The 19,707-nt window shown below is 36.4% G+C and overlaps 1 protein-coding gene across 5 annotated transcripts in view; it reads left to right on the top strand.

Moving 5' to 3' along the window:
• The window catches only part of AREL1 (apoptosis resistant E3 ubiquitin protein ligase 1), a 23,415-nt gene extending 3,708 nt beyond the window's left edge, over nucleotides 1-19,707 (top strand). For 4 of the 5 annotated variants that reach the window (XM_032231465.1, XM_032231466.1, XM_032231487.1 and 1 more), the window contains exons 2-20: nucleotides 2,122-2,313; nucleotides 3,499-3,558; nucleotides 5,169-5,398; nucleotides 6,227-6,464; nucleotides 8,031-8,200; nucleotides 8,278-8,458; nucleotides 9,533-9,780; nucleotides 10,128-10,205; nucleotides 10,602-10,743; nucleotides 11,546-11,667; nucleotides 12,393-12,468; nucleotides 13,977-14,086; nucleotides 14,401-14,580; nucleotides 14,698-14,823; nucleotides 15,135-15,264; nucleotides 15,435-15,493; nucleotides 16,318-16,407; nucleotides 16,800-16,975; nucleotides 17,084-19,707. In XM_032231465.1, the coding sequence (XP_032087356.1) occupies nucleotides 3,543-3,558; nucleotides 5,169-5,398; nucleotides 6,227-6,464; nucleotides 8,031-8,200; nucleotides 8,278-8,458; nucleotides 9,533-9,780; nucleotides 10,128-10,205; nucleotides 10,602-10,743; nucleotides 11,546-11,667; nucleotides 12,393-12,468; nucleotides 13,977-14,086; nucleotides 14,401-14,580; nucleotides 14,698-14,823; nucleotides 15,135-15,264; nucleotides 15,435-15,493; nucleotides 16,318-16,407; nucleotides 16,800-16,975; nucleotides 17,084-17,186 (2,475 nt within the window). In that variant the 5' untranslated portion in view covers nucleotides 2,122-2,313; nucleotides 3,499-3,542 and the 3' untranslated portion in view covers nucleotides 17,187-19,707. Of the gene's footprint in view, nucleotides 1-905; nucleotides 2,314-3,498; nucleotides 3,559-5,168; nucleotides 5,399-6,226; nucleotides 6,465-8,030; nucleotides 8,201-8,277; nucleotides 8,459-9,532; nucleotides 9,781-10,127; nucleotides 10,206-10,601; nucleotides 10,744-11,545; nucleotides 11,668-12,392; nucleotides 12,469-13,976; nucleotides 14,087-14,400; nucleotides 14,581-14,697; nucleotides 14,824-15,134; nucleotides 15,265-15,434; nucleotides 15,494-16,317; nucleotides 16,408-16,799; nucleotides 16,976-17,083 lie in introns of those variants that run through there. The other variant, XM_032231470.1, reaches the window with a different exon arrangement.

The following is a 19,707-nucleotide window of genomic DNA, read 5'->3' as shown; positions in this document are numbered from 1 at the left end:
CTTGATAAATTATTGGCTTTTCTATTGAAACAGCAAGAACTAAGTATCCTTTGTACTATTAAGGGTGCTTAAAGAAAAGCATGTAATAACTTTGTTTTGACAAATCAGTATTTTTTAACTTTATTAAATTGAGAAAGCGGTTAATAACACATAAATCAAGATTTTTAAATGAAATAGCACTTCTAAAGATCATACATGACAGGTTTTTTTAAAAAAATATTGTGAAATCTATGAGAACAGGACGAACTTTCTGACCTTATTATGCTTATCCTATTTAGTGGTATTGAATATATATTGTTTGAAGGACAGAGTACTTTAAAAAATCCACTGCTGCGGGGGGGGGGGAGTTTATTTTGTTGTGCAAGCTTTAGCATGTAAGACTCCAATGTATTATCTATAATAATTCATCCCGTGCCCTCTGGTTTTACAGAAAATGACAAAGATTAGATAATATTAGATACTGTATTTTTCAGAGTATAAGACACACCTTTTTCCCTCAAAAAAGAGGCTGAAAATCTGGGTGCGTCTTATACACTGAATACAGCATTTTTTGCCTCCTGAAACTCCGCCCCTTCACCAAAATGGCCATGCATAGCTTTTAAAAGGCTTTCAGAGAGCTCCTGGGGGCTGGAGGGGGCAGAAATGAGTGAAAAATGGCCTGTTTGGGGGGGGCAGCCCCTGAAGCACTATAAGCTTCCTATCCTATCCATGCCCCCTTTTCAACAAAAATGGACCAGTTTTTGTGAAAAACAGGCCATTTTTTGCTCGTTTTTGCCCCCCCCCCCCACTGGAGCATTCTACTAGCCTTCTAAGGGCCATTCATGCCCTTTTTTTGGAAAAAAATGGGCCCATTTTCATGAAAAATGGGCAGTTTTTGGGAGGTTTGCAGATTGCAAAAACTTTTTTAAAAATTAAAACTCTTCAAAACCTGGCTGCCTCTTATACTCTGGTGCATCTTATACTCCAAAAAATAAGGTAACTGATTGAAATTTTTAATATACATTAAGAAAAACTATAATTGGCAAAAAATTATTTCACTAGTTTTGGAAAAGGAATTTTTGAAGACTATCGAAGACAGTTGATTACAGTAATCCTCAACTCATGACCAGGTGCTAAGCAATCAATCAAAGTTACAGTGGACCCCAAAAAAGGGATTTATGACCCAGATGCAAAGTTCTGATATCCCAGAAATCCCCCCCCCCCATGTGATTGCATTTTGGGTGCTGAGCAACTGTATGCATTAATGGCCATTTGCAATAACCCATCTGCATGTGACTGCAATTTACAATGCTTTTGTAGGTAATCAGGGTTTACTTCCAATTTCCAATAAAAACTGCCCCACAGAAAACAATGGCATTCACTTTATGATTGTAGTGTTATTTGTTAATTGATTTGATTTGATTGCCACCCATCTCACCTCAAGGCAACTCTTCTTTGCTTAATGACTGCTGCCAAATTGGGTGCGATCATGTGGTGACCTGCCTTACAAGCTTCAGGACTTATGACCAAAATTGTGAACTTGGTCATAAGTCAAGGATTATCTGTACTCTGAATACTGTTTAGAAGGTACCACAACTTGCTTCTGCCCTGCATCATTTTATATGCTAAATTGTTAACTAAAGTGATTACCATAGTCCTTTGCTGATAGCTTGAAGAAGAACCATTGCCATTTCATTTTATTTGCAGGGGACATGCATAACATTGTAACTGCCTTTCTCTCCCATTCAATTCATAATACATTTGTCAGCTTGTTAAATCCATGTCTCCTTCAGTTGCAGCTGAAGTCACTTGTAGGTATCTTGGTAACAGTTCTGAAGTGGTTTGCTATAGCTCTTTTGTGGGAATTTTTACCTTTTTAGTTGCCCCACCCAAAATGCTGCGAGGCTACTTTATTATTTTTGAACATATTATTAATTACTTATAAATAAGAGTCAAATGAGAGCCTACTTATTTTATATATGGTCATAATGTCTTTTTTCTCACTGCTATTATGCTAGATCTTTGGCTCTGCCAGTTTAAGAATCAAAGGATGACCGTTTTTTACCCAATTTCTTCTTCTTATTATTGTTTTAAATCATATGTAATACACATAATGATTGCAACTCCTTGTTTTCATTTCAGGAAAATGATTTGAGAGCTTCATGGTGTGATAATGCAGAGTGCCAGTTCTTGGGATGGTCACTTCATTGCTACATTTGATTCCCTTGCTCTGAGTTCCTATTTTGATTTCCTGCCTGGTGACTGTCCTGAATAAAGGTGCAGAGGAATGGGCACTCCCATTTTGGCTTTCTGGACATGGGAGTTTAAATAAAGGTAATTCTTTCAATTAGCTCGAGGGATGTGGAGCATGCTTATGCAGATTGTGAAGTAAGGCTTGGTAAAGACAATAGGAATAGATCCAGTACAGCTTTCCAACATGATAGAAGGTGTTTCTGTTACTAGGCGGCATTATTGTAAGATATTGTGCTTATAAAATGTATTGGCAAGTCTCGCTGTCCCCTGATTTGACACATCTGAACCTTTTTCTCTTGGCAGCAAGTAGTTAGATTCCTCTTGCCATGTGATTTGCTGGCATCTGTGTTTTGTTTTAGTATCTTGAAGATTTAAATAATAAACAAACTAACAAAAAATAAATAGCAGAGCCTGGGTAAGGATGGGATACTAGATAGATAGATAGATAGATAGATAGATAGATAGATAGATAGATAGATAGATAGATAATAGATGATAGATAGCAGAGCCTGACTGTTGTAGATTTTTCCTTTATGTGAGAATCAAATCATTTTCATTCATCATATTTGGGAGCTGAAATCTGCACTATTCTGCAAGTCTGTGTTTTATCTTTTAACAATCAAGATGTTGCTTGTGAAACATTTAGTATTCTATTGAATATTCAGAACTTGGACATCTAAAATATTGCCTTCCTCAAAACGACCTTTATAAGAATTAAAATCTTAGTTTGATGCTTTCCTTAATTTGTTAAGGGAAGAGGTCTCTTCTACAAATGTATATCTTGGGATTCCCTTCTTTCTTAGACCTTTCTGCATATTAAGTATTAATATTCTTAGGAGGTAATGTTGATTTACAAGATTTATTTAGGCTTATGAAGTTTATTGGATAATTGTTATCATCTTAAAACTTTCTTAATCTTTGAATATTCTTCCAAGTGGTACAATGAATGAGTGGCGCAATATGGTCTAAGTTTGTTTTAATGAGAATAAAAAAGGAGGATCATGATGCCATTTCTTGAAAAAGTGTAGAATATAGAAAACAATAAATAATTAACTAAAAGAGTTATTGGAGATTATTGCTAATAAGTTTTTTAATGCTTAACACTTCTTGTATTTTCAAAAGCTACAAATGACATCACTTTATTTATTATTAAAAATGGAACTTAAAAATTGAAGATTGCTTAATGGGTTTTGTAGAGATGAAACATTTTGTAGATCTACCTAGATTTTTTAATTTGTACTGGATCTGTTTTTTCTTTCTTTCTAGATGCAGCTGTAATCCTCGGCTGTGTGTCTCATTGAAAGGACCTAATGTTTTACATTATTGGTAAGGGAAGACAATCTAGTCATAGATTCTAAAAGGAACCTTCGAGATTTCATTCTTTTAACTTACAAGTAGTCCTCAACTTATGACCATTTGTTTAATGGCTGTTGAAAGTTTCAACAACAGTCCAGTGGTGGGATTCAATTTTTTTTACTACCAGTTCTGTGTGTGTGGCTTGGTGGGAGTAGCAGGGGAAGGATACTGTAAAATCTCAATTTCCTCCCAATCAGCTGGGACTCAGGAGGCAGATAATAGATGGGGGTGGGGCCAGTCAGAGGTGGTATTTACCAATTCTCTGAACTATAAAAATTTCCACTTCTGGTTGAACTGGTCAGAACCTGCTGAATACCACCCCTGCAATAGCCTCAGAAAAAGTGACTTTCTATCCACCCTCTATGTTTTGACCATTTCACCATCCCCATGGTCACTTGATCGCAATTTGGATGCTTGACAACTGGCTCATGTTTACAATGGTTCCAGTTTGTAGTGAAATGATTGTTGTGATTATGATTACAACAATCTGTGAACTTCCAAGCTGGCTTCTGACAAGCAAGGTCAATTGGGGAATTCATATTTGCTTAATGACTGCATGATTCCCTTAATAGCCACATGATTCGCCTAACAACTACAGTAAAATGATTGTGCAAAATGCATCATCACTTGATGACCAAAATTCCATGTTGCTAATTGTGGAAATAGGTCAAGGATTACTTGTAGTTTTGTAAATGCTAACACTATTGAGCCAATTCAATTCTATTTCCTTTTTTCCTGCAAAGTAATCCACAGATCTTTCCTAGTTTCTTTGTAATGATGCCAATAATAGGCAAAAACATTTTAGTACCTGAGGCTGGAAATTCAAATGGAGCTCATGTGATATGTTGCGTATTTAGCCATATAAGGGAGAGCCAATTTGGTGTAGGGGTTAAGATGTCATTGTGAATTCTAGGCCTGCCATAGGCATGACAGCCAGCTGCTTGTTGTGGATAAAAAAGGAGGCAGTAGTATTATATATGTTTACCACTTTGATTTATCTTCTGTATAGATAATTAAATAAAGATAGATGTAATAAAAATCTAATGATAGAATAAAAAAATTGATAATCAGGAACTTTAAATGTGAGAAGGCTTTATTTTGATTTTAATTCTGTTAATTGAAGCAATTCCCTATAACATTTTTACTTCAAGGTTAAATATTGTAACTATAATACCGCAATTGAGCCCAACATTTCTATTGCTAAGTGAGACCGTTAAGTGAATTTTGCCCCATTTTACAACCTTTCTTGCCAAAGTTGTTAAGTGAATCACTGCAGTTGTTAAGTTAGTACCATGATTGTTAAGTGAATCTGCCTCCCCATTGCCTTTGCTCGTCAGAGGGACCACCATAAATATGAGTCAGTTGCCAAGTATCTGAATTTTGATGATTTAATGAGTATGGTGCAACCATGTTAAGTGTGAAAAACATGCATGTAATTTTTTGAGTGCCGTTGTAACTTCGAAATATCACTAAATGAAGTGTTGTACGTTGAGGATTCCTTGTAATATGAAATAGCCATGGTGATGGATTTTTAGAGTTTGATTGAATCCTATAACTGCTACCTGTTTTCCGTTTGACAGGTGGGATCACAGTGGTATCTGTGGTAGCTTTCTTTTTCACCATTAAGTTCCTCTTTGAGCTTGCCGCACGTGTAGTCAGCTTCCTCCAGCATGAGGACCGGGAACGTCGAGGAGAACGGACCATTTATGACTATGTGCGAGGCAATTACTTGGACCCCCGCTCTTGTAAAGTGTTCTGGGATTGGAAGGATCCCTGTGAGGTGGGACGTAGTATGGCCTTCCGAGTGCATGTAAGAGGAAATTTCCATTTCTATGACAATTTGAGAAAGTACAGAACAAAAAATGCACGCAATCAGAGCTAAAAACATGAATAATTTGGGTAAACTCCTGAGACAGTGGCATGCTGCTACGGTCTGTAGGATCGTGAAGAGTCAGACATGACTTAGTGACTAAACAACAACAAAACTAATAAAAAAAACCTAATAAGGGTGATTTCCCCCCTCCCCTTTCTTCCTTTTTTGATATCATTATATGGGTTGATCATTCTCTGTGCTCCAAATACCCTGTTTCCCCCAAAATAAGACCTCCCTGCATAATAAGTCCAATCGGGCTTTTGAGCGCATGTGCTAAAATAAGCCCTCTGCCCCAAAATAAACCCTCCCTGAAAATAGTGCAACATAGCAGCAGCCATGAGGTGATCACGCTTGCCGCCTCCTGTATCTCAAAATTAGTAAGACCTCCCAGAAAATAAGGCCAAGCGCTTATTTTTTTTTTTTGGGGGGGGGGAAGAAAATAAGACCCTGTCTTATTTTGGGGGAAATACGGTATTTTTAATCTCAGATTTGGTTACAGAATTGTGTGTGCTGAATTTAGACAGTATTAAACCCTTTTAAGAATATTTTTTTCTTTCTTCATTTTTTCTTTATTAACTTAATTGGTGACTTCAAATTTGGATCTTATACTGTATGTATATATGCATGTATATTGAAGCAAAAATTTCCACCACGACTCATGTAATGGCAGCAAGATTATTTTAATTTACTGCATCTTAATGGCTGATGTAAGAGCTTAATGCCATTGCAGTCTGCTATTCACTTAGCTTCTTAATTCCCCTACAGTTGTTTTATAAGAATGGCCAGCCTTTCCCTGCTCATCATCCTGTTGGACTGCGAGTTCACATCTGCCATGTGGAGTTAGCAATAGATATTCCTGTCACCCAAGAAGTACTTCAAGAACCCAGTTCCAATGTAGTAAAAGTAGCATTCACTGTGCGCAGAGCTGGCCGATATGAGATAAGCGTAAAACTTGGAGGTTTGAATGTTGCGTATAGTCCTTACTACAAAGTATTTCAACCAGGTAAGCATTGCTTAAAGCAAAAACAAGTATTGGAGATAATATGTTGATCTTTATTATATTTATAGCATTAATTTATGATAAAATTGAAATAATAGACACACTGAAATATAGAATGGTTACTTAAGAAAAAACATGGTGTAACCATAAAAATGACAAATTTTGTTCATCTGTTTTACTAGTCCACTTTTTAGAATTTTTTTAAATATTTCTGCACTCAATTTTATCCTGTGTGAGGTCATTAATCAAGATAAACATGATATTATTAGAATCAAATCATAGACTCAATCCAACTGATGCACATAATTAAAGATTTCTTAATATTTTCCCATTGACCAATTTGCCATGCACATGGGAAATAATACACTAATTATATTAGAAGATTGAGCAATAGGAAAATCCTGATACTTTGCTGCTACCGTCTTACTCAGAACAAATCCTGAAATGAACTCTTAGCTTGTGTTCATTGGGATTCATATTACCATTAGAATATATATAACTCAGGGTTAAACTGTGGGATCCTTGATGGTCTCCAAATTTGGTTCTTTTCTTGGAGACATGTTACCCAACTAGTTATCATTAGTGGTAGAAGAGAGCAGGATTTGTTTTCTGTTTACAATTAAAAGATGAGGAGAGGAGCACAAAGTAGACAATCTTGGTGTTAATTTCTGCTTATGTTGGTGTTGATTGCTAGCAAGGTGTTTTGTTTGTTTGTTTGTGTTGAAACACAAACATAAAACATCTTGCAATCAACACCAACATAAGCAGAAATTAACACCAAGATTCTCTACTTTGTGCTCCTCTCCTCATCTTTTAACTGTACTTGTTATTTATTGTTTTATCATTTGTTGACTCAGATAAACAAGCTAACAAAGAACCACCAAGGAACCACTAACATCGATAGGACAAGGCATCACTATATAAACAGAGAGCAAACCTCACTCCCATTAATGATGATGTTACCTACTTGGGTAATGAGATGTTTGCAAGAAAACAAGTTCAGAGCAAAAGTGACTCTACAGAGATTCGTGTTGTGGTTTTCACCACTGTATTTTGCCTGTCAATATACCTGCTTAATTGCTTCCAATACCAATATGGTGTAAATTAAAAAGATGAAATAAACACAATCCAGTGGGAAGAGGTTCAGAAGCAAACTATAACCTGAGTCATTGTATTCGCTATAGTTGTCTGGAAATAATAAATTACCCAGTTGGTCTCTGGGTACATATTCCATCCTTAAATATTTATGGTGTATTTTGCCATGAATAATTTTATCCAAGTGAAAAATTCTGCCACATTCCAACATTCTCTTTTCTAGCAATGTAAATGTGAAATTAGTTCTGTCATATGTGTTACTCCATGAAACATTGGGTTGACTCTGTGCCTATCACCATAACCCAGAAATAGTGATTTCTTCACTCTGTACATTTTGGGGTGTAGAAATGATTGTTTGTTAGCCAACACTGACTGCTTCATTTAATATCAATCCTATATCTACATCAGTACATCTTTGCAAAGACTCTCCTTGTAATTTTATAAGGGATTTGTGCAATGTGTTTCTTATTTCAGGGATGGTAGTTCCCTCGAAAACCAAAATTGCCTGCCATTTCTCCACCCTGGTGCTGACATGTGGGCAGCCACATACTTTGCAAATAGTTCCCAGAGATGAATATGATAACCCTACTAGCAACTCAGTATCATTGATAGATGAGCACAATTACAGCCTCTTGATCCATGAAGTAAGTGGGCTCTATGTCTTTTCAGATAAAACTTCACACCATAACAACTTCTCCTAACCCATATTTATTTTGTCTAGCTTGGCCCTCAGGAAGAAGAGCCTTCTGATGTTTTGTTTGAAAAGTCTGTGATGTCCAATCAACAGACTTGCCAAGTTTTCTTGAGACTCACCCTACTGCGTAGGGGTTGTTTCCGTGCCTGCATCTCTTACCAAAACCAGCCTATTAGTAATGGAGAGTTTGACATAATTGTTCTCAGTGGTAAGTGACTTGTTTTTTTATACTTCATGTATAAAACCTGGTACTTGGTACCTCATGTACTTCAACCTGGTATGTAGTTTTCAAAACAACACTGCACATCATACATAGTGGGTTTCTCAAATCTAATCCTTGCATTCTGCTTTTTGGCATCTCATTATCTTGAAAGGGTTAATGGTAAAGAAAGAAATTTAAAATAAAAACTTTATAGACTTTGTTGCTTGCATTCCTTGAATAAGTAATTTAAATTTATATACGTAAAGTGTTTTGGAATTTATAGTAGATATGCAATCTCAGCATATCTGAAGAAAATTTGGCAAATTATAAATGTATCACTCCAGCACATGGTTTACTAATTAAAAATATATCTAAAAATATTTATAAAATCTATCTACAAATCTATCTATCTATCTTCTGCTTCTCTGAATCCATCTTCCAAAATATTGAAATGTACACATATGTTCAATTGATATCAGTTCTGTTTATACATGCATCTGAATACATATGAAATTTAAAATGTAATATATTTGGGCTGCAAATATTTTCAATTCCCCCATAGTTGTTCCTGGATGTTTTATTCTTGCCCTGTTCATCATGGAGTGGCAAGATTTGAAATAAAATGACTGGAAGAATCAGAAGTAGTGGGCACAGCCTGTCACTCAACTCGCATTAAAACCAACCCACTCAAAAAGTGCAATTGAGCACTAAGCCTCCATGAAATAATCTTGCATTTACATGTGCCTTCAAATTAGTATTGACTCCTAGTGAATGCCTGCAGGGTTTCTTTGTAAGATATTCAGGAGTGCTTTGCTTCCTGCCTCCTAGGGTTCTGAGAGAAGGATTGGCTCATGGTTACTCAGGTGGCTACGTACCTAAGACTAGAACTCCTTGTCTCCTGGTTTCTAGCCTGATGCCTTAACCACTAGGCCAAACTGTCTCTCTGTGAAATATCCTTAATCATTAAGAATAAAACACATGTACTGCAAAATAACAATTTGGATCCACATCAGCTGCATAACTAGTGTTTCTATTCTGAGCTTTGCCTTGTGTTACACTTTATACCTATCTGTCTTGCAGAGGATGAAAAGAACATTGTAGAGCGTAATGTTTCTACCTCAGGGGTCAGTATCTACTTTGAAGCCTACCTGTATAATGCTAGTAGCTATACCAACACCCAGTGGCATCTTCCACCCCTGAATTTGGGCTCCTTTCAGCGACGACTTTCCACTGCTACTGAGGATGAGGATGAAGACTCTCCTTCTGATAGCCCTACCCCTGAAAAACTGAAGAAACCCAAAAAAGTTTATTGCTACATTTCACCTAAAGTAAGAATACTTCTTTATCCATCTTCCATTCAGACAATAACTACGTCTGCACTATTCTCATTGTCACTATTTGGTATGTTTCTAATTTGCGGTCATCTTCTAGAATGATCTGTGGGGTGGTTATGAGGACAAGTATATTGTGCTGCAGAGCTTTTCTTCTACAAGGTGTCAGAAATATTTATGTTTCCATGGCTCATCTCTGGTTTTGTCACAAATCTGAATTGTGGCTAAAGCCTACTTTAGATTACTTTCATTACATTAAAAAAAGAATGGATTTGTTCATTGTTGACATCTTTTCAGAATAATCTATTCATGAAAATACAATTTCTGCTTTCTTTGCCTCAAAGCAATTCTCAGTGAAGGAATTCTACTTGAAGATTATTCCTTGGCGTCTGTTTACTTTCCGAGTATGTCCTGGCACCAAAGTGAGTTTGTGGAACTCCATACTATATGATGGGGCATGTTTTGTTTTGAGAAAGTTTGTGGCATGACGGATTCAAATAGTTATTTTATTTGCAAGTCTAAATGAGATTTTTAGTTGGCATTTTAGATTATTCTGGAGAACTTGCTGTGGTGTTGTCGTCCTGTACTACATCCTGCACCCTGTCATTCAAATTCATTCTCCTTTGTTCCCTCAGCAAGCAGATTCATTGTGTGGGGAATGGAATTTATAAATCACCTTTTTTTGCTAGCCAGTCCAGAACAAGGGGTGGGGCAAGGGAATGTGCACAAACACTGCTAATTGCATTTGCTTCATGTGCTTTGATTTCTGGTGAATGATGGTTCCTTCTTCCTTCCCCTCCCCCATTTCTTGATGTTAGTTTTCTTATCATGGGCCAGATCCAGTACACAAATTGCTGACATTGGTGGTGGATGATGGGATCCAGCCTCCTGTGGAGTTGAGCTGCAAAGAGAGGAACATCTTGGCAGCCACTTTTATTCGTTCTCTGCATAAAAATATAGGTAAAAGGAGTCAGAGCAGAAGGCTCTACTGGTTGGTGTGTAATGAATCATAAGCATTGTACCATTCATTCATTCATTCAATTTGCTTGCCGCCCATTTTGCTGCAAAGCGACTCTGCAAGGCGAAACTTAGCATCACATTAATTCATAAATGTGAAAGATGAGTAGAATGCCTTAACGAAAGCATGTATAAGTATAGAGCAATTATGTACGTATCTTTCTGCATACCATATAAGCTTTCTAATCCATTTGGATATTTCTTTATTTGGAGAGATTATTTATCTCTTCTCTGCATTTGTAAAAATCTTATGGTTCCACAATGCAAAATGCAAACAGTGATCTAATATGCGGAAATTACGTGTCTGAATATATGTTTGCATGCATAAAAATTGTGGAAAGAGAAAAAAGGGGCAGAAAATGTTAATAAATAGAAATTTTATTTCCCTATTCTATAAGGTAATGCTTAGAGCTATTTTTGTCACAATTTGCTGTCATATAATGAAACTTTTGAAACAGAATTAGTTACTTTAAGTACAATTATGTTTTATTTTAATATTTGTATATGTTTCAATTGTTTTAATGTTGTGAGGTTCCCACAGATGGGCAGCTATATAAAGCAAATAAATAAATACAATTATGTATGATCTGCTGCAGCTTATCTGTTAATATATTTCAGAGATAAAGCAAAACTGCTGTTTTAAGGCTGTTATGGCCGAGAAATCTCTTATCTTGCACTAAAAAATTTTCAAAATCATGTGGACTTTGAAAAGTTCCAGATATGATCTTGGGCCTATTCATTTCAGGCGGCTCAGAGACTTTTCAAGACAAAGTCAACTTCTTCCAGAGGGAATTACGTCAAGTGCATATGAAGAAACCTCATTCCAAAATTTCTTTGAAAGTTAGCCGCCTTAATCTTCTGGATTCAGTGAGTATGTCTAATGTAGAAGTGTTGGGAAATGCTTATTCTAGAGAAGGAATAACAGCAATATATAATTCAAAATATATTACCCTTTAGGATACAAATTATTTTTACAAATATATAATTATGTTAAAAGTTTTAAAAATAAAGGTAAAAAGTAATACAAACTAATAGAAAGTAAGTAAGTAAAAAAGAAATAAGAAAATAAATAAGAATAAGTAAAAAAGAAAGAAATCAAAGACAAAGATAAAAGTGTAAGAAAGAATCAATAAAAGAAAACTAGAAAAGAAAAAAGGTATAAAGAAGTGACTGTATTTTGCAATAAGTTAGCCATTTATGTTTGCCTATTATTTCTTGTCTATAAAATGGTTCTTAGGCTGCGAACCGCAAAATTGTTTTCGGACCCAACCTGGGTTGTATCTATTCTGTATACTTAAAATGGTACATCTAACATAAAGTCCACATTAACTTTGACATTATCATTCCACAATTGTCCATGCCATCCAAATCTCAGGATGTGCCGTTTTATCTCCAAAAGCCTTGTTATTTTCAGCAGCATGCATTTTTTCAACCGATCGAAACAGCAGGCTATAAAGTACAGTTTCAGATCAGGTAGATCCAATCCTCCTATAGATAAAAGATAGAAATTTTGGAGAAAATCCATACATTGACAGTATTTGTAGATGAAATAGCAGATTTCATGATATGCCTTGATTTTATTTTACTCATAGACTCTGAAAGCCACACGGAATTTTTCTGTTTCTGATTGGAGCAAAAATTTTGAAGTGACTTTTCAGGATGAAGAAGGTATGTTAATTTGTTATGATATTGAAGAAGGCAAAGTCTGTCTGTTTTGTCTTTCTGTGATGCAGTTATTTATTTTATTTTATTATTTATTACACACACACACACACACAGATAGAGAGGGAGAGGGAGAGAGGATACCAGCAAATGCTACAATCCAGTAACAGATGGGTGGGGAGGGCAAGATCTGTTGTTAATTGATCAAATATGTCTACTGTGATGGTTCCCCATTGGGGCCCCAAGCTAACTGGCAGAGCCAGGTCTTTAGGCTCTTACAAAAGCTTAGGAGGATTGGATCTGAGCTCACAGTGTTCTACAGAGCTGGAGCAATAGCAGAGAAGGCCCTTCTGGACCCTGCTAGCCAGAATAATCAGGCTGACAGGGCCACAGCATGCCTCCTCTGCTGGCATGGGTGGGGCAGGCCAATCCCAGTCAGATGAGATAGTTCCTCAAGTAGCCTGGACCCATGCCAACACTTTCAATTGCACCTGGAAATAGATTGGCAGCCAAAGCAACTTGCATAGCAGTGTTGTTACATGGGCCATTCTTCGGGCCCCAAGAACTGCCTGCACCACTGCATTCTGCACCTGCTGTAGCTTCCAAATGCTCTTTAAGGGTAGCCCCAAGTAGATACATTACAACAGTCCAACCGTGAGATGAATAGGGCCTGAATGACTGAAAAAAGCCAAAGCATCTATAGATTTCATTATACCTATTGAACATTTTTGGATGTACTCTCCAATATAAACAATTCTTATTTTATAAATAAAACAATCTTTGGGTATCTCAAAAGTGCTTTTCCGAAAGGCAACTGGACTTTCTTACTTTTTCCTTGAAAACATTTCACTTCTCATCCAAGAATCTTCTTCAGTTGTCACCTTTGGGACAACCATGACTTGGATGATTGAGAATTTACGTAGACAATATTTAGGTACATTAAAAATTGCTAATCCAAAGTATGATGTTGAATAAAACAATCATACAAGTTTCTTAAATCCAATTACATGAATCTTTTTCCTATGTTCATTTAATGTGGAGGATATAGAACAATATTCTCTTCATGCCACACACTCTGAGGAACACAAGGGATTTCATATTGGCTTTACTAGTTTCTGAAACTCTGTGTCATGGAAGGCTAGACTAGCTTTATTGCCCTTCTGCCTAATGAAAAGAAAATTGTTACTAAAACAGATGTTTGATGAGTCAACTGACCTGTTGCTAAAATAGGTTTTAATTTGACAAGTGCTATTTATTTTTTTAAAAATAAATTTAGTTTTAAGATTTTATTTACAACTATGTTTCATTTATTCCATTTCATATATTTCATTTATTTCAATGAAAAGAACAGTTATAAACTTAAGTGATAGAAATTTGGAGTGTCATGTTACAGTTGAGCACTGTGTAATAAAAGACACCATGTTTAGAAATATATTTTTTCTTTGATCACTGTATTTTTGATTGCATAGGCTCCCTTAAGATCTACCTCATTTTTGTTTTGTTTTTGCTTGCAGCCTTGGATTGGGGAGGCCCTCGTAGAGAGTGGTTTGAACTGATTTGTAAAGTTTTGTTTGATACAACCAACCAACTATTTACTCGCTTCAGTGATGATAATCAAGCACTGGTGGGTATCTTTTTATTGATCATAGTGGAAATAGAGTATTTGTCTGTTTCTTCTGTTTAGAGGCTTATGACCAAAAAGTTGCATACTTCTCCAACTTCTAAATCTTAAGAGGACACTCTAATTCAGACCTGGGCATTTTACAGCCCATATGGTACATCCAACCCTTTGACTGCCCCTGTCTAGCCTGTGGCAGCGATGATGGGGCAGTGGGGCAGCATAACATTTCTAGTTTCTTATGTAGCCCCTTGGGAAACTTAATTGTCCACCTCTCCTCTATCGATTGTCAATCTCATTGTGAACTCTCTTGTTTGTAGGTGCACCCTAATCCTAATCGACCTTCTTATCTAAGACTGAAGATATATGAATTTGCAGGCCGCTTGGTTGGAAAGTGTCTTTATGAGTCATCTTTGGGAGGAGCTTATAAGCAGCTGGTGAAAGCTCGATTCACACGATCGTTCCTGGCTCAGATCATAGGCTTGAGAATGCACTATAAGGTAAAATTACTCTTATTTTTTTATTTATTTTTAGAAAATAAAGGAGAGATCAAGATTTTGCACTGTCTTAACTTTATTTACTATCTTGTCCTTGTTTCCATTTTGTTTTTCTTTCAGTATTTTGAGACAGATGACCCAGAGTTCTATAAATCTAAAGTTTGCTTTATTTTGAATAATGATGTGAATGAAATGGAGTTAGTTTTTGCTGAGGAAAAATACAACAGAGCTGGACAGCTCGAGAAGGTGGGAAATCAGTTGTTGATAAGTTATTGATCTTTTATTCTCATATTGCTGTACCATTGCTTTCTTTTTCATCATTTATTCTATGGTTCCTTTACTTTACTGCTGTTTACACTTCTTTTCATTTCTCCATTTTTATTGTTGTAAGCCGCCTAGAGTAGCCCCATGATGAGATCAACAGTAAATAAATTTAACAAACAAGCAAACAAACAAGATACAATTTAGATGTCTCCCATTTAAAATGGGAAAAAGATATCATATGAAAAGATGTACTTTTTTCACCCACCAGACATTCTCTAATTTTTTTTCTTCAGGTAGTTGAACTGTTAACAGGGGGTGCTCAAATGCCAGTAACCAATGAGAATAAAATATTGTACCTTAATCTGCTTGCGCAGTATCGATTAGCTAATCAAGTTAGAGAAGAAGTGGAACATTTTTTGAAAGGTAATGCACAAAATATGATCTTTGCTTTTTTTTTGTTTTGCTTTGTTGTTTCCTCCAAAGTGAGTATTGTTTGTTTAAAAGAAAAGAAGAAAATCAGGAAATTTGATTGGTGTTTTAATCCCCTTTGCAGGTTGTTGTGGTTGTTTATCTATTATGCTGCTCTCTTTTAGGCCTCAATGAAATGGTTCCTGAAAATCTCTTGGCTATTTTTGATGAAAATGAACTTGAGGTGAGAAATTGGACTTCGCTATCATTAAAAACATTAGCAAGCATATTCTCCAAGACCAATATATTTTTTTAAAAATTCACTGAAATAGAGCCAGGGACTTCCGAATTATTTCTTTAAGGTTTAATGGTAGGGGTGCAGGTTTTGCAACTTGTAAAAAATTGAAAACCCTGCCCTTGAAAATAACAAACATTTATTCAAATTGCCATATACTTAATGCTTTAGGGCAGAAAATCTACTATGGTTTGGAAAGTAAAGAGTTTTATATATATTTCTATGGCATCTGGGTAATTTCCTAGGTGGAAAACTGAATCATTCTTTGTGCTTTAGTTAACAAATAGGAAATGTTTCCTTATTGTAGCCATTTGCCCTCCACCCACACTTGGAAAATTTGTGCTGTTGAAATTTAAGTATAAACCATATACTGAATGCTTTATGGCAGAAAAAAGTGCAATTTGGGACAGTGCAACATTATAATATTATGTTGCTATGTTATTATAATGTAATGTTATTATGTTAACATTACAATATGTTGTAATTGAAGTAAGGAAGTGAGATTATTAGCTTGGTCTTTATGCATACTTTAAAAAATGTTTGTGAAGAATATTTTACAGATTACAGATGTTTGTGAAAATGCTGAGCTTCCTTGTTGTTCATTGGTTGCTGTCGTTTGGCTATAATCATGTAGGCAATTCAACATCTGACCTTGCTATTAAATGTTTCTATTCTTAATTCTGAGCATTCAAGGTTAACCGAATGATGTGTGGTTTGAAAGAAAAACATCAGAAGGGTTTTTCTTTTAGAAAACGATTTTACTTTTCTTCTAGTTGCTGATGTGTGGCACAGGAGATATCAACGTCTGTGATTTCAAAGCACATGCTGTGGTAGTGGGTGGTTCATGGCACTTCCGAGAGAAGGTAGCATGAATTCTTTCCTCCAGCTCAGTGATGATAGTAATAGCAATGTTGATTTTCTATAAAAAAGAGAACAATCCTTCATATATTAGGGGTGGAATAATTAAAGACATAATTATTAAACGTATAAACTATGTTGCTGAATTTTCTATAGATTCCTTCTTTCTGTGTAAACCGAAAAGTGTTTTTAAACATGTGGACTTCCTTTGTAATTGAAATTTATTTGTATGTATCTGTGTGTGTATGATATCTTAGTTCACTTGTTAAATCATCTTTAGAATTGGCTATATGGCACCTAGGGTGACTATTTTGCTATAAATTTAGCAATGTACCCATCTCCTCACTTAATAATTCAGCATTCTTCTTGTTTCCCTGACCTTTATTGTAACTTCTAGGTGATGCGCTGGTTTTGGACAGTAGTGTCTAGTTTTACACAAGAGGAACTGGCTAGACTGCTGCAATTTACTACTGGTTCTTCTCAGCTGCCTCCTGGAGGATTTGCTGCACTTTGTCCATCTTTCCAAATTATTGCAGCTCCAACACATAGTACACTTCCTACAGCCCATACTTGGTGAGTGTCTTCTAAGAGATGCTTTGTTATCTTCATTCTGATAATCAGACGTTTTTCACTGCTAGAGTGTTTCACATTCTATACTATAAGCTGTGTTCTTTCTTTCAGTTTTAACCAGCTGTGCCTCCCAACTTACGATTCTTATGAAGAGGTGCACAAGATGGTGCAGCTGGCCATCAGTGAGGGCTGTGAGGGCTTTGGTATGCTCTGACATCTACTGGAGGAACCCACTACCTTCCTTAATTCTTCAGGTCAAGGCTCAGTCTTACTTCACAGATCCTTCTGTCGCCAATCCGAAAGGCAGCAGAGAGCAGAAAAAGGCACCATGTGAATTGGAACAATTCAGAGTCTTATGCTGATCACTCCTTTCTCAGCATGGCACCTGTCCATGAATTGGGGTTTCCCTGTGGAGTGAGATTGGAGTTGTATTTCATGGGCATGATCTGCCTGGGATTTCTGATGGGAGGAAGCATGCAAACCAGTGTTGCAGTTTGGTACAGGAAGCGATAAGGATAGTTATATAACTTGTTACTTTGGGGAGATGACTAGATGAGTTTGGGAGCCCTGAATCCCCAGATTACAGGAAGTTTTCATATCTTTCCATGCCTTGACCTAAGTTTTCATGTAAGCAATCCCCTTTTTACTTGGATGTTACAGGAAAGCTTTTAATATTTTTAGCCATCTTGCACTGCATGATGCCACTTGTTGTTCTGACTGGTGAACAAGAACTCTATTACTGGAGCACAAGTGCTGATCCTTGACAGTGATTTTGGCCCTCCACCCAGTAGTTGGAGGAAGAGCTGTCAAAACGTTGGGAAGAGTTTCCACTGATTTTTGCCAGTGAAGTTAAAGAATATTGTAGCCTTCCAGATGCTGTAATCTCTCCTGTGGATGTTCATTAATTGATTGTGAAAATCAAGGCTCATGAGAGTTTGAGTTCAGAAACTCTGGGGAGGCCTCTTGTTAGCAACCTCTGTTCAGATAATGGTAGCAAAAATGTCATTTCTGTATCTTGACAGTAGTTAAACAAGGCAATTATTCCAGCATTTTTCTTTCCTGTGTTCTGCAGCAGAAGCATTCCATGATATTTTTAGGAGCTGATATTGAAGCTGTTTATTATTGACACGGAGGAAATGGGCTTGCAAGGCAGCACAGTGCACTACTGTTTGAACTAGAAGGGGGCAGCCGTGTGAGTTATCCTATGTTATTGATGAGTATTTTAGCACTCCCATTTCCTTGGCAATAATAAGTGGGAATTCAGGGGTCCCAGCTGGCAGCTTAACCAATTTTTGTCAACAAAGCGAAAATCTGATTGGATAATAAAGCTGAGTATTTTGTTGGCACCTAAAGTGCATTTATCCTGGTCAGAGAAGACAGTTACTAATGACTATAGATTATACTGTCATTACCTGCTAAAAAGTCATTCTGCTATACACTGAGGCTCTAATTTTCTGGAGAAGAATGGGTATATCTTATGATACTATTTAATATTGCTGTTTACTTCTCCATCATCAATAGAATCATTTGCAAATTATAAAAGAGAAGACAGTTTGCAAATCTGCCTCATTGAATATTGTTAACTTTTTCTTCGTTTGAATCTGTACCACATTTATAAAGAAGTTCAAGCCATTATTTTGCCAAAAACATTGGACTATTAAGTATTGAAATAATTCAGGGATCCCTTCCTTGGGGGGCATTCTTAGAGACCAACACTGTATTTTTCTCCATTGGCAGCCATTTTTTTCTCCTTTAAGTAACTGGTTTTTTTTTAAAGCATGTAGGTACCATCTTGATTGTATTAAAAATAAATTCTTTGGTCAGTGCAATTAAGGCTTGTAAATGCCTTGAAACATTCATTGCCCACTGCTCATCCAGGGGACCAAACAAAGTCTATGCTGCATAGCTCAGCCAGGTGATGATTTAGAGGGTGGGGTGTTTCTTGATGCTGTTCCAATCTTTTCTTTCGCTCCATTGACCTCCCAAGGGCATTCCCAGGCATGGCTGGAGGCTGGCTCTGCTACATCTTCCTCAGGAATCCCTTTGTTTCTTCTTTAGAGCTCAGTTGTTGTTTTTTTTAAATTGAAGATTGAGTGGCTGGATATTCAGCAGACATCTTCTGTTTGAAACCACTCTATTAATAAATGCATTTGGCACTCTTGCCTCTTTGCAGAAGCCAAGGATTTTCTTTTTACGTAAGCTAAGTCAAAACAGTGATAGATGCCCCTTGTTCTTAGCTAAAAATCTACTCTTTGTGCTTCTCAGCATTCCCTTAATTAACAGGGTCACATTTGCCCCAGTACTTTATAGTTTTAGTGCATTTTCCTAAATCCTTGCTGCTTAATTCTTCCCTAAATCAGTTATAATACTCCAGTTCTTTTTGTGTGTCGTGATGCAGGCTGTGCTGTAACCAACTCTAGTGTGTATGCACACACATGTGAGTGCTGAATAAGTTTTATGTTTCTTTGGTCCTTGTTTGTTTCACCCAATATGGAATAATTCCAGGGATAGAGATTTCGCTCCTGATGTAGCCTCCTATAGATCTCTGTCTCTTGGATTGTATGCCATAGGATACCCTTCATATGAGACTATCTTGCATGCTTTCATATCAAGACCTGTTATTTTAGCTTGGTCAGGGCCAGTTCCCAGTGGCCAGTTTCAGGTAGGATTCAGCAAGATTATGTAAGCCTCTAATGTAAATAGTTTGTACAATAAATAAAATATTTGAAATATGA

Source organism: Thamnophis elegans, chromosome 1 (genome assembly GCF_009769535.1).
Source record: "Thamnophis elegans isolate rThaEle1 chromosome 1, rThaEle1.pri, whole genome shotgun sequence".
In the NCBI taxonomy this organism is placed as follows: Eukaryota; Metazoa; Chordata; class Lepidosauria; order Squamata; family Colubridae; genus Thamnophis; species Thamnophis elegans.
The sequence above is the reverse complement of the archived record's forward strand: the minus strand, read 5'-3'. Positions and strand labels throughout refer to the sequence as shown.